General features: G+C 40.9%; 1 protein-coding gene across 2 annotated transcripts in view; it reads right to left on the bottom strand.

Moving 5' to 3' along the window:
• The window catches only part of ZNF326 (zinc finger protein 326), a 36,272-nt gene extending 25,227 nt beyond the window's left edge, over nt 1–11,045 (bottom strand). The window contains exons 1-4 of one of the 2 annotated variants that reach the window (XM_055138938.1): nt 10,881–11,045; nt 8,559–8,603; nt 1,554–1,589; nt 1,346–1,457 (exon numbers count right to left, since the gene is read on the bottom strand). In XM_055138938.1, coding sequence (XP_054994913.1) covers nt 1,346–1,457; nt 1,554–1,589; nt 8,559–8,603; nt 10,881–10,896 — 209 coding nt within the window. In that variant the 5' untranslated portion in view covers nt 10,897–11,045. Of the gene's footprint in view, nt 1–1,345; nt 1,458–1,499; nt 1,590–8,558; nt 8,604–10,880 lie in introns of both variants that reach the window. The other variant, XM_055138939.1, reaches the window with a different exon arrangement.
• Between the last annotated feature and the right edge of the window lie 4,448 nt (nt 11,046–15,493).

Below are 15,493 nucleotides of genomic sequence, written 5' to 3'. Positions count from 1 at the left end.
GAATACTCAAGGCATTTGAGAATACATTTTATAATGTTATCACTTAATTATCTCCTGGCAGAAAATAATCACATAAACTATTCTAAAACGGGAGCACACAGGCTCCTCAACGTTCTAATAGTCAACAGGAAAAACAAATCATACTATTTCTCACAAAGTATGAATTATAAAAACGCTATTTGAAACCTTACAACATAGTTTTTATGAAGACCCAAAATTACACAAGTTAAACAATAACATCTACATAGTGTAAGATACATTTACAATGTGATAGGGCAGTAACTAATATAGTAAAACATTTGCGAGTTAAATTACTTTACAGAATACTAAATAGAAGGTATTATTTTGAATCCTAGTAACCATATTAAAAAAAAATCACTCCTCTTTCTAGCTAAATTAATCAAAACATTTATCACATAAATAAAAGTATTCTAATGGTACATTTTCTTAATTTCTTTTCTACTATAAAACAGTGGCACTCTTGAAGCAGAAAGAAAGCATCAATCCTTAAGAAAACTGATTCCTTCCATTTATGAAAAATAATAGTTTCAAATATTTACTAACTTTATCTTTCAAATATTTACTAACTTAAGTGTCTGAAATAGTAGACTAACCGCCTATTATGTGGTCAACCCTCAAACTGGAGTCACTGAGCTAAGTTCAAGCTTTACTGAGTATCAACAATAAAATAAAAACACAATCTAAACTATTGAAATATTTAGCGAAAGTATAGTATTTGTAGTTCTAATATAATTCTGGTAGTCTAGACACCACCCCCAGTGTTTTTAGTCTTAGTACCAACTGCCAATAACTACCCTATATATGATTGAAAGATTACTTTTTATCATTAAATGTATTTTAAATAAACTACTTAAAAATTAAAAGACTATCTAGAATGTTTCTCACATTAAATGTTGCTACGCTGGTTCAGTTAAATCCCCTCCAATCAAAGATTACTTTGCTGCTTTACAAAGATTTTTTTTTAAATCATTAAGAAAAAGCTTCACAAATAACATTTCTAAAAACAGTTTTAAACAATTTTTTTTCAGGTCACTGTAATTGATATGTGAAAGTAAAAACAAAAAGTAAAAATAAATTTAAAGGTTCACTATTAATGATAGAAAAAAATGTGAGTAAAGATAATAGTAACTGAAGCTTTCAAAAAATATTATCTGCCAGAGACCCTGAGATCATTTTTAAAAGCACAGACACTTTTAGACATACAGTGATTATTCAGTAACAGTGACATTCAAGAATCCTAACATGCCTTAAGAAAATACTTCAATTAAAATATCCAGAATCTTACATTTGACTAATTATTTGGCCAAGTTATTGAGCAATTTACCTGCTACCCCCACCACCACCACTGTGATTGTCCATGCCATATGACTGGTTTAGGTAGGAGTCCATGGATCTTTGACCCCCATAGGATCCATGGCCATAGTCACGATCCATCCCTATAAAAAGTTTAAAAAAGAAAACAATTAAAAGATGCTCACCTTTACTGGCACTCAAAAGAAGAATTTTTAGAAAAATATCCTTGAATGTCAGACCTCCATAAGATCCAGGGCCATAGTCACGATCCATTCCTAAAAGATAACCAACATAAAAGATCAGTAAAATATACCACTGTCTTCAGTAACATGCATCAAAGACAAGCTATTCACATCAATGGAAACAATAATTTAACATTAATATTTAAGCTAAACACACATAAAACATCGAAGAAAATTAATATCTATTAAAAAAAACCAATTTGTAAAGGATCCCTCATATCTCAAAGAAAAATATTAAAAAGTTCTGTAGCAAAGGAAACAGAAAATAGCTCAAAGGGCTGACGTGCATGCATACTTTGCAGGCAAAGAGCCTTAGGTTTGATTCCTGAACCGAGTAAAAAGCTAGAAAGAAAGCCCCAGCACTGTCAGGTATAACCCACTGTTACTGTCATCCTGTTGCTCATCGATTTGCTCGAGCAGGCACCAGTAATGTCTCCACTGTGAGACTTGCTGTTACTGTTTTTGGCATATCAAATACGCCACGGGTAGCTTGCCAGGCTCTGCTGTGCAGACAAGATACTCTCGGTAGCTTCCCAGGCTCTCCAAGAGGGGCCGAGGAATCGAACCCGGATAGGCTGCGTGCAAGGCAAATGCCCTATACGCTGCGCTACCACTCCAGCCCCAAGATGCAAAAAAGGGTTGTATATACGCCTGCAAGACCCCAGTTTGATCATTAACCCCAAATAGACCACTATGCATAGCCCTGATGGTCCCTGGTTACTGCTACAAAAGCCACAGTGACCTCCAGCACTGCCACAGCAGTACTGAACTACAGAACACAGCACCATAGAGCACCACTCTAATAGTTTCAGTATCATAGGCGATAACCTCCAAAACCAAATTACTGGTGGGAAGGCCCAATTAATAAAATATACTCAAGGGATGGGATCTGTATCAGGGGCTGGAGCAATAGCACAGTGGGTAGGGCGTTTGCCTTGCACACGGCTGACCCAGGTTCCATTCCCAGCATCCCATATGGTCCCCTGAGCACTGCCAGGGGTAATTCTGAGTGAGAGCCAGGAGTAACCTCTGTCTGTGCATTGCCGAGTGTGATCCAAAACAGAAAAAAAAAAATCTGTATCAAAGCTATTTTGGGGGGGATGGAGTGATAGCACAGCAGGTAGGGCATTTGCCTTGCACGCAGCCAACATGGGTTTGATTCCCAGCATCCCGTATGGTCCCCTGAGCATCGCCAGGAGTAATTCCTGAGTGCACAGCCAGGTGTGACCCAAAAAGCATAAAAAAAAAAAAACTATTTTTCATTCAACCAATGTTTCACTAATATACTACTAATAAATACCCTTTATTAGGTCATCAGGTCATCATAAATACATAATTTCTATCCTTATGAAAACCAGCATTAATGTCAAAAAGAAATTTTCTGAGGGGAAAAAGATAGCACAGCAGGTAGGGCATTTGCCTTGCACATAGCTAACCTGGGTTTGATCCCCAGCACACCATATGGTCCTCTGAGCCTAACAGGAAAGATTTTTAGCCCAGTTTGAGTATGGCTGGTGTGGCCCAAAAACAAAAATGGGGGTGAGGAGAGGATTCTGCTTCAAGTAGTTTTGCATGATATTAAAATATAAAAACTCAAAAACAGTCCTATTTTAATCAGCTTACCTTCAATTGTTTTACATAATAAAGTTTATTTTTAAAACATAAAAGTCAGAATGGGATCAATCTGTTACTGGGACTGATGAAAATAACTTCTCATCAAATATTAAATCTTCAAATACTTTTATTTTTATTATTTTTATTATTAATTCTTTTGGTTTTTTGGGTCACACCTGGTGATGACAGGGGCTACTCCTGGCTCATACACTCATGAATTAACTGACGGTGCTCGGGGAACTGTATGGATGCTGAAAATCGAACCCGAGTCAGCCGCACAAGGCACACGCCCTACAGCCCCAAATCTCCAAATACTTTTAATAAAGAGAAGATAATATGAAATCTAACAGCAAATTCTGAATTAATTTTTCCAAGCATATTTTATCATGATGCAATTCTGCCTACACCCCAACCTCTGAAATGAAAAACTAAGAGATAATGAAATTAATTTACTATTTATAAAAAAGGGAGAAAATTTAATGGGTTGGACTTAAACAGCATTAAGTTTAAACAACTAAACTTCATGCTCTGCATGAATCTTTGAGTGCTGGCACCGGTTTCCTGAGCGCTGCTAGGAGTGCCCTGGCCAAAAACTTTCAGCTACTTGAATAAATTTCTTATCAACTTCTTCATTACCACACTCTGAATTTTATGTACTATGCAACAGTATGTAAAGCGCAAATTCCTTAATTTACATTTTGTAAAACATTAAATTTTAGTTATAATCATTGATACGTTCCTGGTCCTAACACTAGTAATTATGAGGATGACAGCAACAATTTTATAAAAATGCTACTCAGTGGGCTGTCGCGGTAGTCTTGCATGCAGCAGACCCAGATTCCATTCCCAGCACCCATATCATATCCTGAGCCCTCCAGGTGTGATCCCTGAGCAGAGTCAGGAGTAAGCCCTGAGCAATGCTAGGTGTGGCCTCCCCAAAACAAAAGAAATACTACTTAGAATCTTGCAACTTTATAACTAGAAGCAACCTAAATGATCAAACTCCATCTTCTCATCATGTAATTCAAGGTGAAATACATGATTTTTTCAAGTCACAAATAGTTCTCTAGCCTCATACTGTTTGTTGCCTTCTCCTCTCTCATCCCAAATACCTGCTCATAGAATCTTTTGAATGTTTTAAGTCCACTTAAATTCTCTTTCCAAGAATCTTTTTTGAGTGTTGGAGAAAGTACAGAGATATTAAGCTGTTTACCCTGCCTATGGCCAAACCTGATTCAATTCCTGACACCACTATGGTCCCTAGAGCCCAATGATAATCAGTAGTAGGCCCTGTGCACAAAAACCCCTTACCAAAAAAGAAAACATTTTTTTTAAGGGGAGGGGGTTATGGGACCACAGCAATATTTAGAGGATCATGTGATCAAACAGGATTTGTAACAGTCTCTGTACATCATCCTGGCTCCAAAAGAAAATTTTCATCATTAACTGTCTCAGCTCATTATTCTTTCTTCTGAATCTCCAGTCTATAGCATCTAGTGTGGTATTTATAGTCTCTTTATATTCTGCTCTTTGTGAACTCATCATATATATACTAATCTTGAGGTTGGGTTTTGGCTTTTCCTTATTTTTTTGTAGACCCTCAGGTAGCAGCTTTTAAGAGTTGATCACTGCAAGTTGCAAAATCCTTTCAGGGGTATGCAATATCAAACTATTTTCACAAATAATATCAAGACATAAGCCTTTCAGTGTTGTTTGCAGTGAAGATAGAGGAGGGGGAAAAAATGCAGAGAGACATTGTTAACACAGATTAAGGGAATGGTACCACACTGTACTTATAGTCATTGTAGTTTACAACACAGAACACTTGTAGTAAAAAATAAAATGTAATATAAAAACATTGTCTTCAGATTAAAAAAGCCTTGAAAATGTAAGAAGTCATTTTATTAAATCATGAATTGGTAACTGTAATAGACCAAGATTTTGATTAGTATTTTGTGTAATGTACACAAAAATTCATTTACTGCATTCCCAAGTATAATAATTCTCTCCAGGAAAATCTTGTATAAATGTATTTAGTTAAGTGAACTAAATTAGCCCCTTTTTTACAAGGAATAATTTTTTTTATTCCTTTTTATTTCTTTTTACAAGAGAAAAGTAATATTCAAACACCATCCTTGGGCCAGAGTGATAGAGTACTGCAGGTAGGGCGCTTGCCTTACAACTGGGGCTCAACCCAAGGCACCCATAAGGTCCGCTTGAGCCAGACAGAAGAAATCCCGAACAGTGACAGGAGTAAGCCCTGAGCACCACCAGCTGTGCTCCCCCCCCAAAGAAACGAAAAATAAGAAATTTGTTTACAAATAAAACATGGCTTTCCAAAGTGGGCCTCTGGTAGACAATTTAAATGTCAAAAATAAAGTAGAATCATGTCAAGGAATAAAGCAAGTGATACACTTTGTGACCAATAGTGAAACTCAAACTCTTGTGAAATTCAGAATTTTATAAAACTTCCATCGACCACCTAAGCTTAAAAGTTTCCGAAAATACCTTTCCTGACAAAACTGACAGTGGGATTTTTCCAATATTATACAATAAAACATATCGATACTTGGAAAATCTAAATAACCCAGTAACCCTTTTAAATAAAGAACTATACATGATACAAAGACTAATTGAAACTATAATACATAATCAGTAAACTTCCATTTCAAATCACTTATCAGTACATAAAAATATTAATGCAAAATATTTTATTTTTTAGTTTTGGGTCACACCTGGCAGGACTCAGGGCTTACTCCTTTGCTCTGTGCTCAGAGATCACTCCTGAAGGGCTCACAGAACCATACAGGGTGCAGAAGATAAAACTTGGGTCAGCTATGTGTAATGTAAGCCCCTACTGACTGTACTATTATCTCCCCCTATTCTCCCTTTTTCATGTTTCTTCTTTAAGGAGGGTATGAAACAAAAAGTAAACACAGAGACACTGGATATACAACATACTTCCCAAAACCAGTGTTGAGGAAATCAATACCTTTGAGTATGTTTTATAATACTACTTCTACTTCATTTCTGTCCCTAGAAAATACAATGCTAACAATGAATTACCCTATGCTACCTCCAGGGAGTCCCAAGGAATGTGTTCTCATCTATCTTGCACCATTGTGCCAACTTCCCTTTTCTAGTGAATCCCTTCCTAGCTATTTTCTTAAAAATATACATACAAATCAACCTTTCCTGAGTTATTTCTCTCCCTAACAATTATAGCAGCTAACATACAATATATGCTACTTCTTTATCTAGTTTACTATCTGAATCACACCACTAGACTAAAACTACAAAACAGCAATATTTGTCCATTTTGCTCATTACTGTATTGCCAGCTCCTGAACATGTCATATATAGCACTCATTTAGTATATACCCATTGAATAATTAAGAAAACCCCAAAAGTTCTTTATTTATAACATAGACAACACAGACTTCAAAGTGTTGTTGCTCAGTACTAAACAGAGGTACATTTCAAAATTATTCGAGTACTTCTCACAGTTTATACTTCCGGGACCGCTTGTCCTAAAATTCACACTGGAAAAGGACTAAACAATGACTTTTTTTCTGATGTACTCTGAAAAAAGTTCCTTAGGGGAGTCTAACAACTACTCTTAGATAAGGACTTCTGCTGAAACTAGAGAGATACAAATTCTGAGATCTTTACATAGTGAACATTAGTAAGAAAATTAACTTCTGGCCCTATGAGATTCTGCCATTGAAAGTGCTATACTTAGACATTAAAAAAACTCTAGTAAATCCTGAAGATCATGGCCTTCTATCATTTCAAATGTCCCTCACTGGTATCATTTGATAAACAGTCATACTAAAATCCTGAGTTCACTATAATTCAACCCTCTCGATTTTCTATTCTACACATCACCAATTTTGACTTTAAAAGAAATCATAATGTTTAAAAATACTATTTGGGCGGGGTGGGGGGATAGGACTGGGGGTGGGAGGGATACTGGGTTCATCAGTGGTGAAGAATGGGCACTGGTGGAGGGATGGGTTCTCAAACACTGTATGACGAAAACACAAGCACGAAAATGTGTAAATCTATAACTGTACCCTCAGGGTGATTCACTAATAAAAAAATAATAAACTAAAAATAAATAAACAAATAAAAATATTATTTGTATTAAAATCCTCACATACAAATTTATGAAGTGGTTTTCTAGCTATTTTTCCAATTATCAAATTTAACCTTCACAAATTAAATTTCCTTTTGACATTTTATTATGTCACTTTCCTGCTCAAAAATATTCTTCAGCAGGGGCTGGAGTGATTGTACAGCAGGTATGGCGTTTGCCTTGCACATGGCCAACCTGGGTTCAATTCCCAGCATCCCATATGGTCCCTAGAGCACCGCCAGGAGTAATTCCTGAGTGCATGATCCAGGAGTAACCCCTGTGCATCGCCAGGTGTGACACAAAACGAAAGAAAAAAAAATATTCTTCTGCATCCTATGGACTGTTTACTATTTGCTACATAGACTCTCTGTCCACAATAAACACAAAATTTTCCAATATTAAGAAATGACAAGTAGATAGTAGACATTAACAGGACTGTAATAATTTCCATAAAACAGCAAAGTCTTTACTAGTACATCTGCTTTAGTTTTGTTTTCAAAACATATTACATTCTATACAATAAGTGAATGTTGCTTTCTCTGGTGATGAGTATATTTAAATTCTACTTCCTAGTATCCTCTAAATCATGCTTCTGTTTTATTTGATGGGGCACTGGGGAGATAGGGTAAGGAAGCAAGGGAAGCAACCCAGAGCTCAAGTATGCAAAGCATGTGCATTATCACAGACATAAGGCCCTGAACCCTATGAATGCTTCTTTGAACTGTTCCATGTTCTTTTTTTTTTGTGCTATTCTATTTAGCAGGTCTTACCTCAACTATCAAAAAGACAGACAATTATATTCTAAGTACCTTTCAGGATTTTATCTGTGCAGTCAAAACTCTAAGACATGATTTTTATGTTAGCATACTACCAGGCTTCTTCCTGCAATCCTTTAGATAGATCTTTATATATTTGGAAACACAAAGCAAAAACAAAGTTAAAATACATTACAATACAGAAGCAATACACATTACTCAAGACCATCTTCCTAATTAGGTAAAAAATAACTGCTCTTTTAACTCATCACCAAAAATGTAGTAAAGGCCTTTCGAAAAACTAAGGAATAATTCAAATAAAACAAAGAATTAATCTAAACTCTTAATTCAAAGACTATGTACCATATGTCAATATCAACCACGAAGAAATAATACATTAGACTGGCTTTTCACATCAATACTTTTCACAAAGAGAAAAATTGAAAAGCATTCCCTTGAAAGGTTTAAGAATGAATGAAAGAAAATGATACTCACCATTAAAACCCTGAAAAGTATTCCTGCAAGCAGAGTGTGTATAATCTATGAAAACATTCAACAAAAAGGAATTAGTTCATCAGCAAAAACCTGTAATTACATACTTACTCAAAGCGAATGCAACTGCAAATGTCATTAGTTCAATTATTTGCAAAACAGGGTATAAGTAATAATTAATACTTCATTGGGGAAAATATCTTTTTCCTATCTCCCTATATATGTCGGTTATTGTTTAAATTAATGTGAAAATTAGTTTCTAACACGTATATAAAAAGGGAAACCATATTCATTTATATGGTGCAATAAAAGGGAAAGCAAATAATTATGTATCCAATAATACAAAAGTATGAGTTGATATTGTCACTTTTTTCAAATTATTTTATTTGCTGTTTAAATTCATGATCTTTTCTGAGGAAACATACATGAAATGCAAACATGTATTTGTATTTCTGTTTTTATCAATCCAGAACATGGCAACACCAAAACCACATTGGCAATTTCCTTAGAAACTAAGTTTATGGGGGAAAGATGCTTTAACCTTAAAAATAAATACTGAAAAGATTTTAATACAATCATCACTTGTTGACAACAGGAACCCAGATACACTACACAGAATCTGAATCAGATGTTAGTTAAATTCCACGCCCTAAATATAGCAATGGGGATGCAGCCAAGTAAGCGAGTATACTTTATCCCTGGCATTGCTTAGAATTTTAATATTGAAGTTTAGAATTGTTGGCAGAGTGATTACCCAAAAGCAAACAAACCTGGTTGTTTGGGTTATGTTACCTGAGTTTTTTAATTTTTCTATACAAAATGAGTCCCATCAGGGGGAGGCAAGCTTTGCCAATGCTCCCAGCACCTCCACCTTATTTTGCTAGCGCTCAGATGCTTGGCAACCACTGTTGTTCAATTTGGGGATCAAATACACAGTACTGTAGTTTTTAATTTAACTTCCAACTCTGGCCTCTTCAAATACTCTGAGATTAATTCTCCATCAGAATTGAGGATTTTTTCTTTTTTTTTTTTTTTACTATATAAAGCACAACCAAAACCAACAAAAGCACCAGTGTGCCGTTAGTAGCTGAACCTCTTTTCCACAAAGGCCTATTCCGGGTCCCTCGCACGAACTTGGGAGCGGCATTGTAAGTCTGGGCTGATGAAATCCAAGGCCAGAGACCCTTTTTTTGGCAAGACTCGTGGGTCGAGCGCAAAGCACGACGGCCAAATTTTCCTGTATTGACTCCTCTCCCCCCCCCCTCGCCCCCACCACCCCGCCCGGGACTCTTGAGGACCAAACCCGGGCGGATCATTCAAATACCTCTCCCCAAACCCTTGCCCATCCGAGGCTGCCACTCCTCCAAGGCCCACCAAGCAGGGCCCCTGAAAGACCCGGTCGGGCCTAGCTCCATGGGCTCTGCGTGAGTGGAAACACGCTTCGGGAACCGGGGAGACCCGATAGGCAGGCGGCCCAGTAAACCCGGGCCGGGCATCGGTGCCCGGGTCTCAGTTTTGGACTGGAGGAGTAGGGATAGGGGTAGGTAGGTAGGGGTGGGGGCGGGGGTGCCGGATCATAGTGGAACCCAAGGTCCCTCAAAGCAGGGAGCTGGGGGAGGGGGGAGGGGAGGGCGTTTGAGTATATAGGGTGTAGGCAGCGCTTCCGTTTCAGGAGTACTTGGCAATCAGGGATCAAAGACGCGGGCGTTTTCCGGGGGGAACGGAGGGGGTGGCTGGCCCGGCCGGGTGAACGCGCTCCACACTGCCGGTTCTGCACGACGGAGACCCACGGAGCACCACTCAGCGACGCCCTGATGTTTTCCGCATCGGAAAACTACGGACGACCCCCCCACCCCACCCCCACCCCCACGCTCCCCGCCACCCTCCGCCCCACCTTCCCGACCCAACGCCGGGCGCGCGGCTCGCGAGGGACAGGCCAGCCCCGGGGTGGCGGACCAGGCGGGCGACCGTCGGCGCCAGGGCGCGAGGGCCGGAAGCGGGTGGCGTCGGGGCGGCTCTCCGGGCGCCGGGGCCCCGGACGAGTCTCACAGGCCCAAGTCCAGAGGCCGCCGCCGCGCCGCGCTCCCTCCTCTATCTCCGAGCCCGGCACCTCCCCTCACCACCCCCCCCCCACACACACACCCCTCCAGGGCCCCGGCCGGTCGCGGCCACGGCCGGGCGGGCGGGCGGGCGGCGTCGGGGCGCGCGGGGCCTGCGGCGGCCTCCAGGCCCACAGAACAAAGCGCACACGGCCATCTTGAGACGGTAAACAGACCCCCGGCGCAGGCTGCCCCGCCGCGGCCTCCCGCCACACGCGGCACTCACCGTCCTCGAAGTCCATGGCGGAGTCTCGGGGCCCACGACCTCGACGGCGCAGAGCTTGAGTGACGGCCGGCGGAAAGGGCCCAAGAGCCGCGAGGCCAACACACGCGAGGGAGCAACTGAGAGCGACGCTACCGGCCCCGGAGCCGCAGGCCAAGGAGAGACCGGGGGCGGGGCCCGCCCGCGTTGCCAGACGCCACAGCGCGGCCTGCGATTGGCTGGCGTGGCCCGGTGGGCGGGCTTTCGAGGGGGGCGGGAAGCAGTGGGGCCACTGTCAGGTTCCCCGGTGGGTTTGACTACCCCCTTCCCCCCTGTAGAGTATCCTACAGTGGAAGTGAAGTGGTTTTTGTTGGTTTTGTTTTGTTTTGATTTAAAAAAAAAAAAACGCCAAAGAGGGGCTAGATTGCGGGAAAACGAGTCTCCGGGTGGGCTGACTGTGGCCCGCCATGTTTGATCCTGGCAAGAGCCAGCGGCTAGTCTCGGAACAGCTTCTTCCTGCCCCAACTCCACGTGCGGACCTTCCGCTTTCAGGAGCTGAGGATGACTGATCAGAAAGCACAGACAGTGCTTCTTGGAGTTGCTGCCGTGGAGACGCATAAGTTTTTCTAGACCTCTCTGTAATGGAGGAAAAGGGATTGCTGTATAGTAATCAGTTGCGGGAAATGATCCAAGAACTTAGCTGTTCTCAAGTTTTGAAACTTAAACTGCAAAATTAAAATGTTAAAAAGATTCAAAAATGGAAGAGTTGTGGATTTTTTTTTTCATGAACTTAAAGGAACACACACATACATATTGTACGGTCACTTTGAATAGGATTGGGTAAGTGTAGGATAACATGGGGTTTGTCCTTTTAGCCTTGCCTCAGGGAACTTAGTTTACCTTAAAGCAATGTCCTTTCTGTATGGACACAGGAAGACAGTTAATATTATGCTTTGTAACTCGGGAGCTGATTGACTCCATTAACATTTATTCCTGGGCCATCTGCTTTCTCAACTCAGTTGCCCTTAGTTCCTAGCACCCCAAAAGCAGGGTCCTGCTGAGGGACAGAATGGACCCAGGGCAAGCTGTAAGCTATCCTGGCATTGAAATGGGCCAGGCCAAAGCACCACAATACTCAACTATAAGTTGAGAGCATGGTCATAGACAAATGCTGTCATGATCCAAAAGTGACAACGAGACTAGGACCCTGCTGGGGTTGGGAAGACTAACCTGACCTGAGGACTGTGGTCTGGAATATATGGTGAGATGTCCTCAGAAAGAACCAAACTTTAACTTTGATATATCTCTTACTGTGCTCATACAGAATGACATTGCCAGAAATATTAGAAATAAATTTACTGTAACTATTTAAGTGGATTACTAGCTGAGAAAGGAAGAAAATGGCACACCCTTATTTGGATCCCACCCTTGAGCAGATCTAGTAATCTGGAGTAATCTCCTTAGATGAGATTTTGTTAATCTCCTAGAGAAGTGGTCTTACCCCTCTTTGTTGATTTGTTAATGTTCAACCCACCTTTGTGTTACCGCCCCATGTGATTGCTATATAAACTAAGACTGTAACAGAAGTAGGTAGAAGACACAGAAGCAAGGGAGAAGGGGCAGAGGCAAGACAGAAGGGCAGAGGTAAGACAGAAGGAAGGAGAAGAGACAAGCGGAGAGAAGACACGGAGGCAAGACAGAAAACACAGGAAAAGACACAGAACAAGAGGGAAGACACAGAAGCAGAGACAGAGAGGTCGGAAGAGACCAGAGGAGAGACTACAGAGACAGAGATATAGAGACAGTGGCACAGCGGCACACACAGAAGCAGAGCACAAGGAGGAGCCATCCTGATCCGGTCCATACACAGCGGCTCGAGAGCACTGAACGTGAGCAGCGAGAGAGAGCACAGCCCCGAGAGCCCGCAAACAACACGACACACATCATCACATTGCCCCCTCCCACGCACGTGCACTTTTATATGTTTTACAAGTAAGGTGAGCAAAGTTATTCACCCACAGAAGAATACAGGGAGAAAGAGAGCTGTTAGGCATTTTTCTCAGGAACTCTTTGAACTCCAGGACTATCGGTTACAGAAAAATGGTGACTCCAATGTTGCAGGTGGGAGATGTGACTCCTACCAGAGAAGTAGGATTCCCCCTGGGGCTTATTTGAAGTGGGGAGGAAAAACACCGGGACCTTCCAGAGAAAACCTACCACTTTCATCTCTATCCACCTAATCAGCCTGAGAAGTGCCTGAGGAACTCTAGGGCTGAAGAGAGTCTGTCTGCTCTGAGCACCAGCCCGGTACAGACCTGACATCTCACCAGACCCAAGAGGCCGTCATCAAGCCACACCTGGGTTCCACTTACTCTATCTGGTGTGTGAACTGATCCCTGACACTCCGTTTGGGGGTGGGGAGGTGCAGGGAACTCAGACTGGAGCAAGAAATTACTCTTTGCAGGAAAGGAAAGTCATTCCTAAATCTTATCCAGGCCTTTAGATGTCTGTTGCCTTCCCCCACAGAAAATAATTTCAGGGAATGAATAGTGAAGTAAGAAAAAATTTATTTGGTGTGGTTGGAGAGATAGTACAGCAGGCAGGGCACTTGTCTTGCACATGTTCAACTTGGGTTCTATCCCCATCCCCATATGATCCCCCGGACCTCCACCCAGAGGGATCCCTAAATGCAGAACCAGGAAATAAACCCTGAGCTCCTCAGTTGTGCCCCCCCCCCACTTAATAAAAAGTTTACTTGGAAAATAAGGAGAGAAAAAGAGAAAGAGTGAAAGAGAATATACATACACAAGAAAGAACACAGGTTTCTGCAGAGTGGAAAAAACATACTTTTATCAAACGAAGATGTCGGCAAAAGCACCCATAGGATAAGAGTGTGTATTTCAGGGGAACAAATGTGCCTATGGTAAATGAAAGTGAATACACATTTCAGGCAGAGATGCAAGCAAATGCATGTCTTTTCCTCTGCAAGTCAATTATATACAGTTTTTCCAAACTGTCCCAAAGTTCATTACTAAGGACCTTGGTGAATCAGTGAGAGTGGAGAAGGAAAGTGACAAGGATAAATGCCTTGCCCATACTTGGCAGCTTGTCAAGAGGGTAAGCTTAAAGCTATTGATGATCTTCTTTTGTTTTTTTATTTTATTTTAATGTTTATAAATTAATTAAAGTATAATTTATAATACTGTTGGTGGCTGTTGATGATGGTTTCACATGTATATAATTCTAACACTACACCCAACACCAGTGTAACCATCTCCCTCTCTGAAGGTCCCCATACCCATTCATTTTCACACACACACACCACACACACACACACACCCCTCTTCCCTCACACACACACACATACACACAAACACAAACCCAGTTTCATGGGGGTAGGTCTTTCGTTTGTTTTCTTTGGCCCTATGTTGATACTTTGCTATGTATCTTTTAAGTTCCACATATGAGAGAGATCATTCTTTATCTCTTTTCTTCTATTTCACTCAGTAATGAAATATTCTAGTTCCATCCACATCATAGCAAATTGCATTATTTTGTTCTTTTTCAGGGCAGTATAGTATTCCATTGTGTGTGTGTGTGTGTGTATGTATGTATGTGTATATATATATATATCACAACTTTTTGATCCATTATCCCTATATGAGCATTTGGTTGTTTCCATATCTTGTGTATTGTACAAAGCACTGCAATGAACATAGGTGTGCATAAATCCTTTCAAATAAATGTTTGTGTTTAGGGGATATAACATCTATGATATCTTCTTTTAGTATCCTTGGTATGACCTTGGCTCCAGCAATGAAGCCACTCTTCCAGCCATGGTCCAGCCATGTTCTGAGCCTGTAATTCTGTATCTTAAAAGTTTTCTATCTTCTCAAACAGTCCCTGTATCTCAAAGGCCCTGGTGTCTCTGAATCAGTTTAGGTTCAGTGTTTTTCTGCCAATATAAACACTGCAAGGAACGTCTCTTTCTAGGTCTGCAACACAGCCATTTGCTTCTCTTTGAGATTCAAACCACTTGCTGTAGGAATCTTTTTCCAGGAAGGTAGCCTCTGGAAATATGCCTGGAAGAAACACTGCCTGCATCGTATTAGTAGTAGTAGTAGTAGCGTCTAATTCTGGGCAGGGTATTTTCCTTCTTGTCACTTTCCTTGTCTACACTTACTAATTCACCAAGTTCTAAACACTTTTCTTGTCTTTTCAACTCCATTCTATCCGTGTCTTCTATTCACCTAAGCCAAACATGTTGAAACTGAACTTATAATTTCCCTCCTCAAACCTGCTCTTCCTCCTTTAGTCTTTCATTTCTATTAATGCATGTGAACAGCCACCCATGACGCTCAACCAGAAGCCTATAACCACTCCAGACAAAACTAAGCGCCCCTGTACCCTGCCAACTTGATCCATCATGGAGTTTTTCATCTGCTAAAATGTCTTCAACTTACCCTTTCCTCCCTCTGCTTCTTTTTAACACTTAAGACTCTCAAGATCTTATGCTCTCAAACTACTACCATAGCTTTCAGTTAGTTTCCCAGGCCTCCTGGATCTTCAGGAATCTGAAAGTTTGAATTTGTGGGGCTGGAGCGATAGCATAGCGGGTAGGGCATTTGCCTTGCACG

This window comes from Sorex araneus, chromosome 5, assembly GCF_027595985.1.
Source record: "Sorex araneus isolate mSorAra2 chromosome 5, mSorAra2.pri, whole genome shotgun sequence".
NCBI lineage: Eukaryota > Metazoa > Chordata > Mammalia > Eulipotyphla > Soricidae > Sorex > Sorex araneus.
This window is presented reverse-complemented; position numbering and strand designations above follow the sequence as displayed.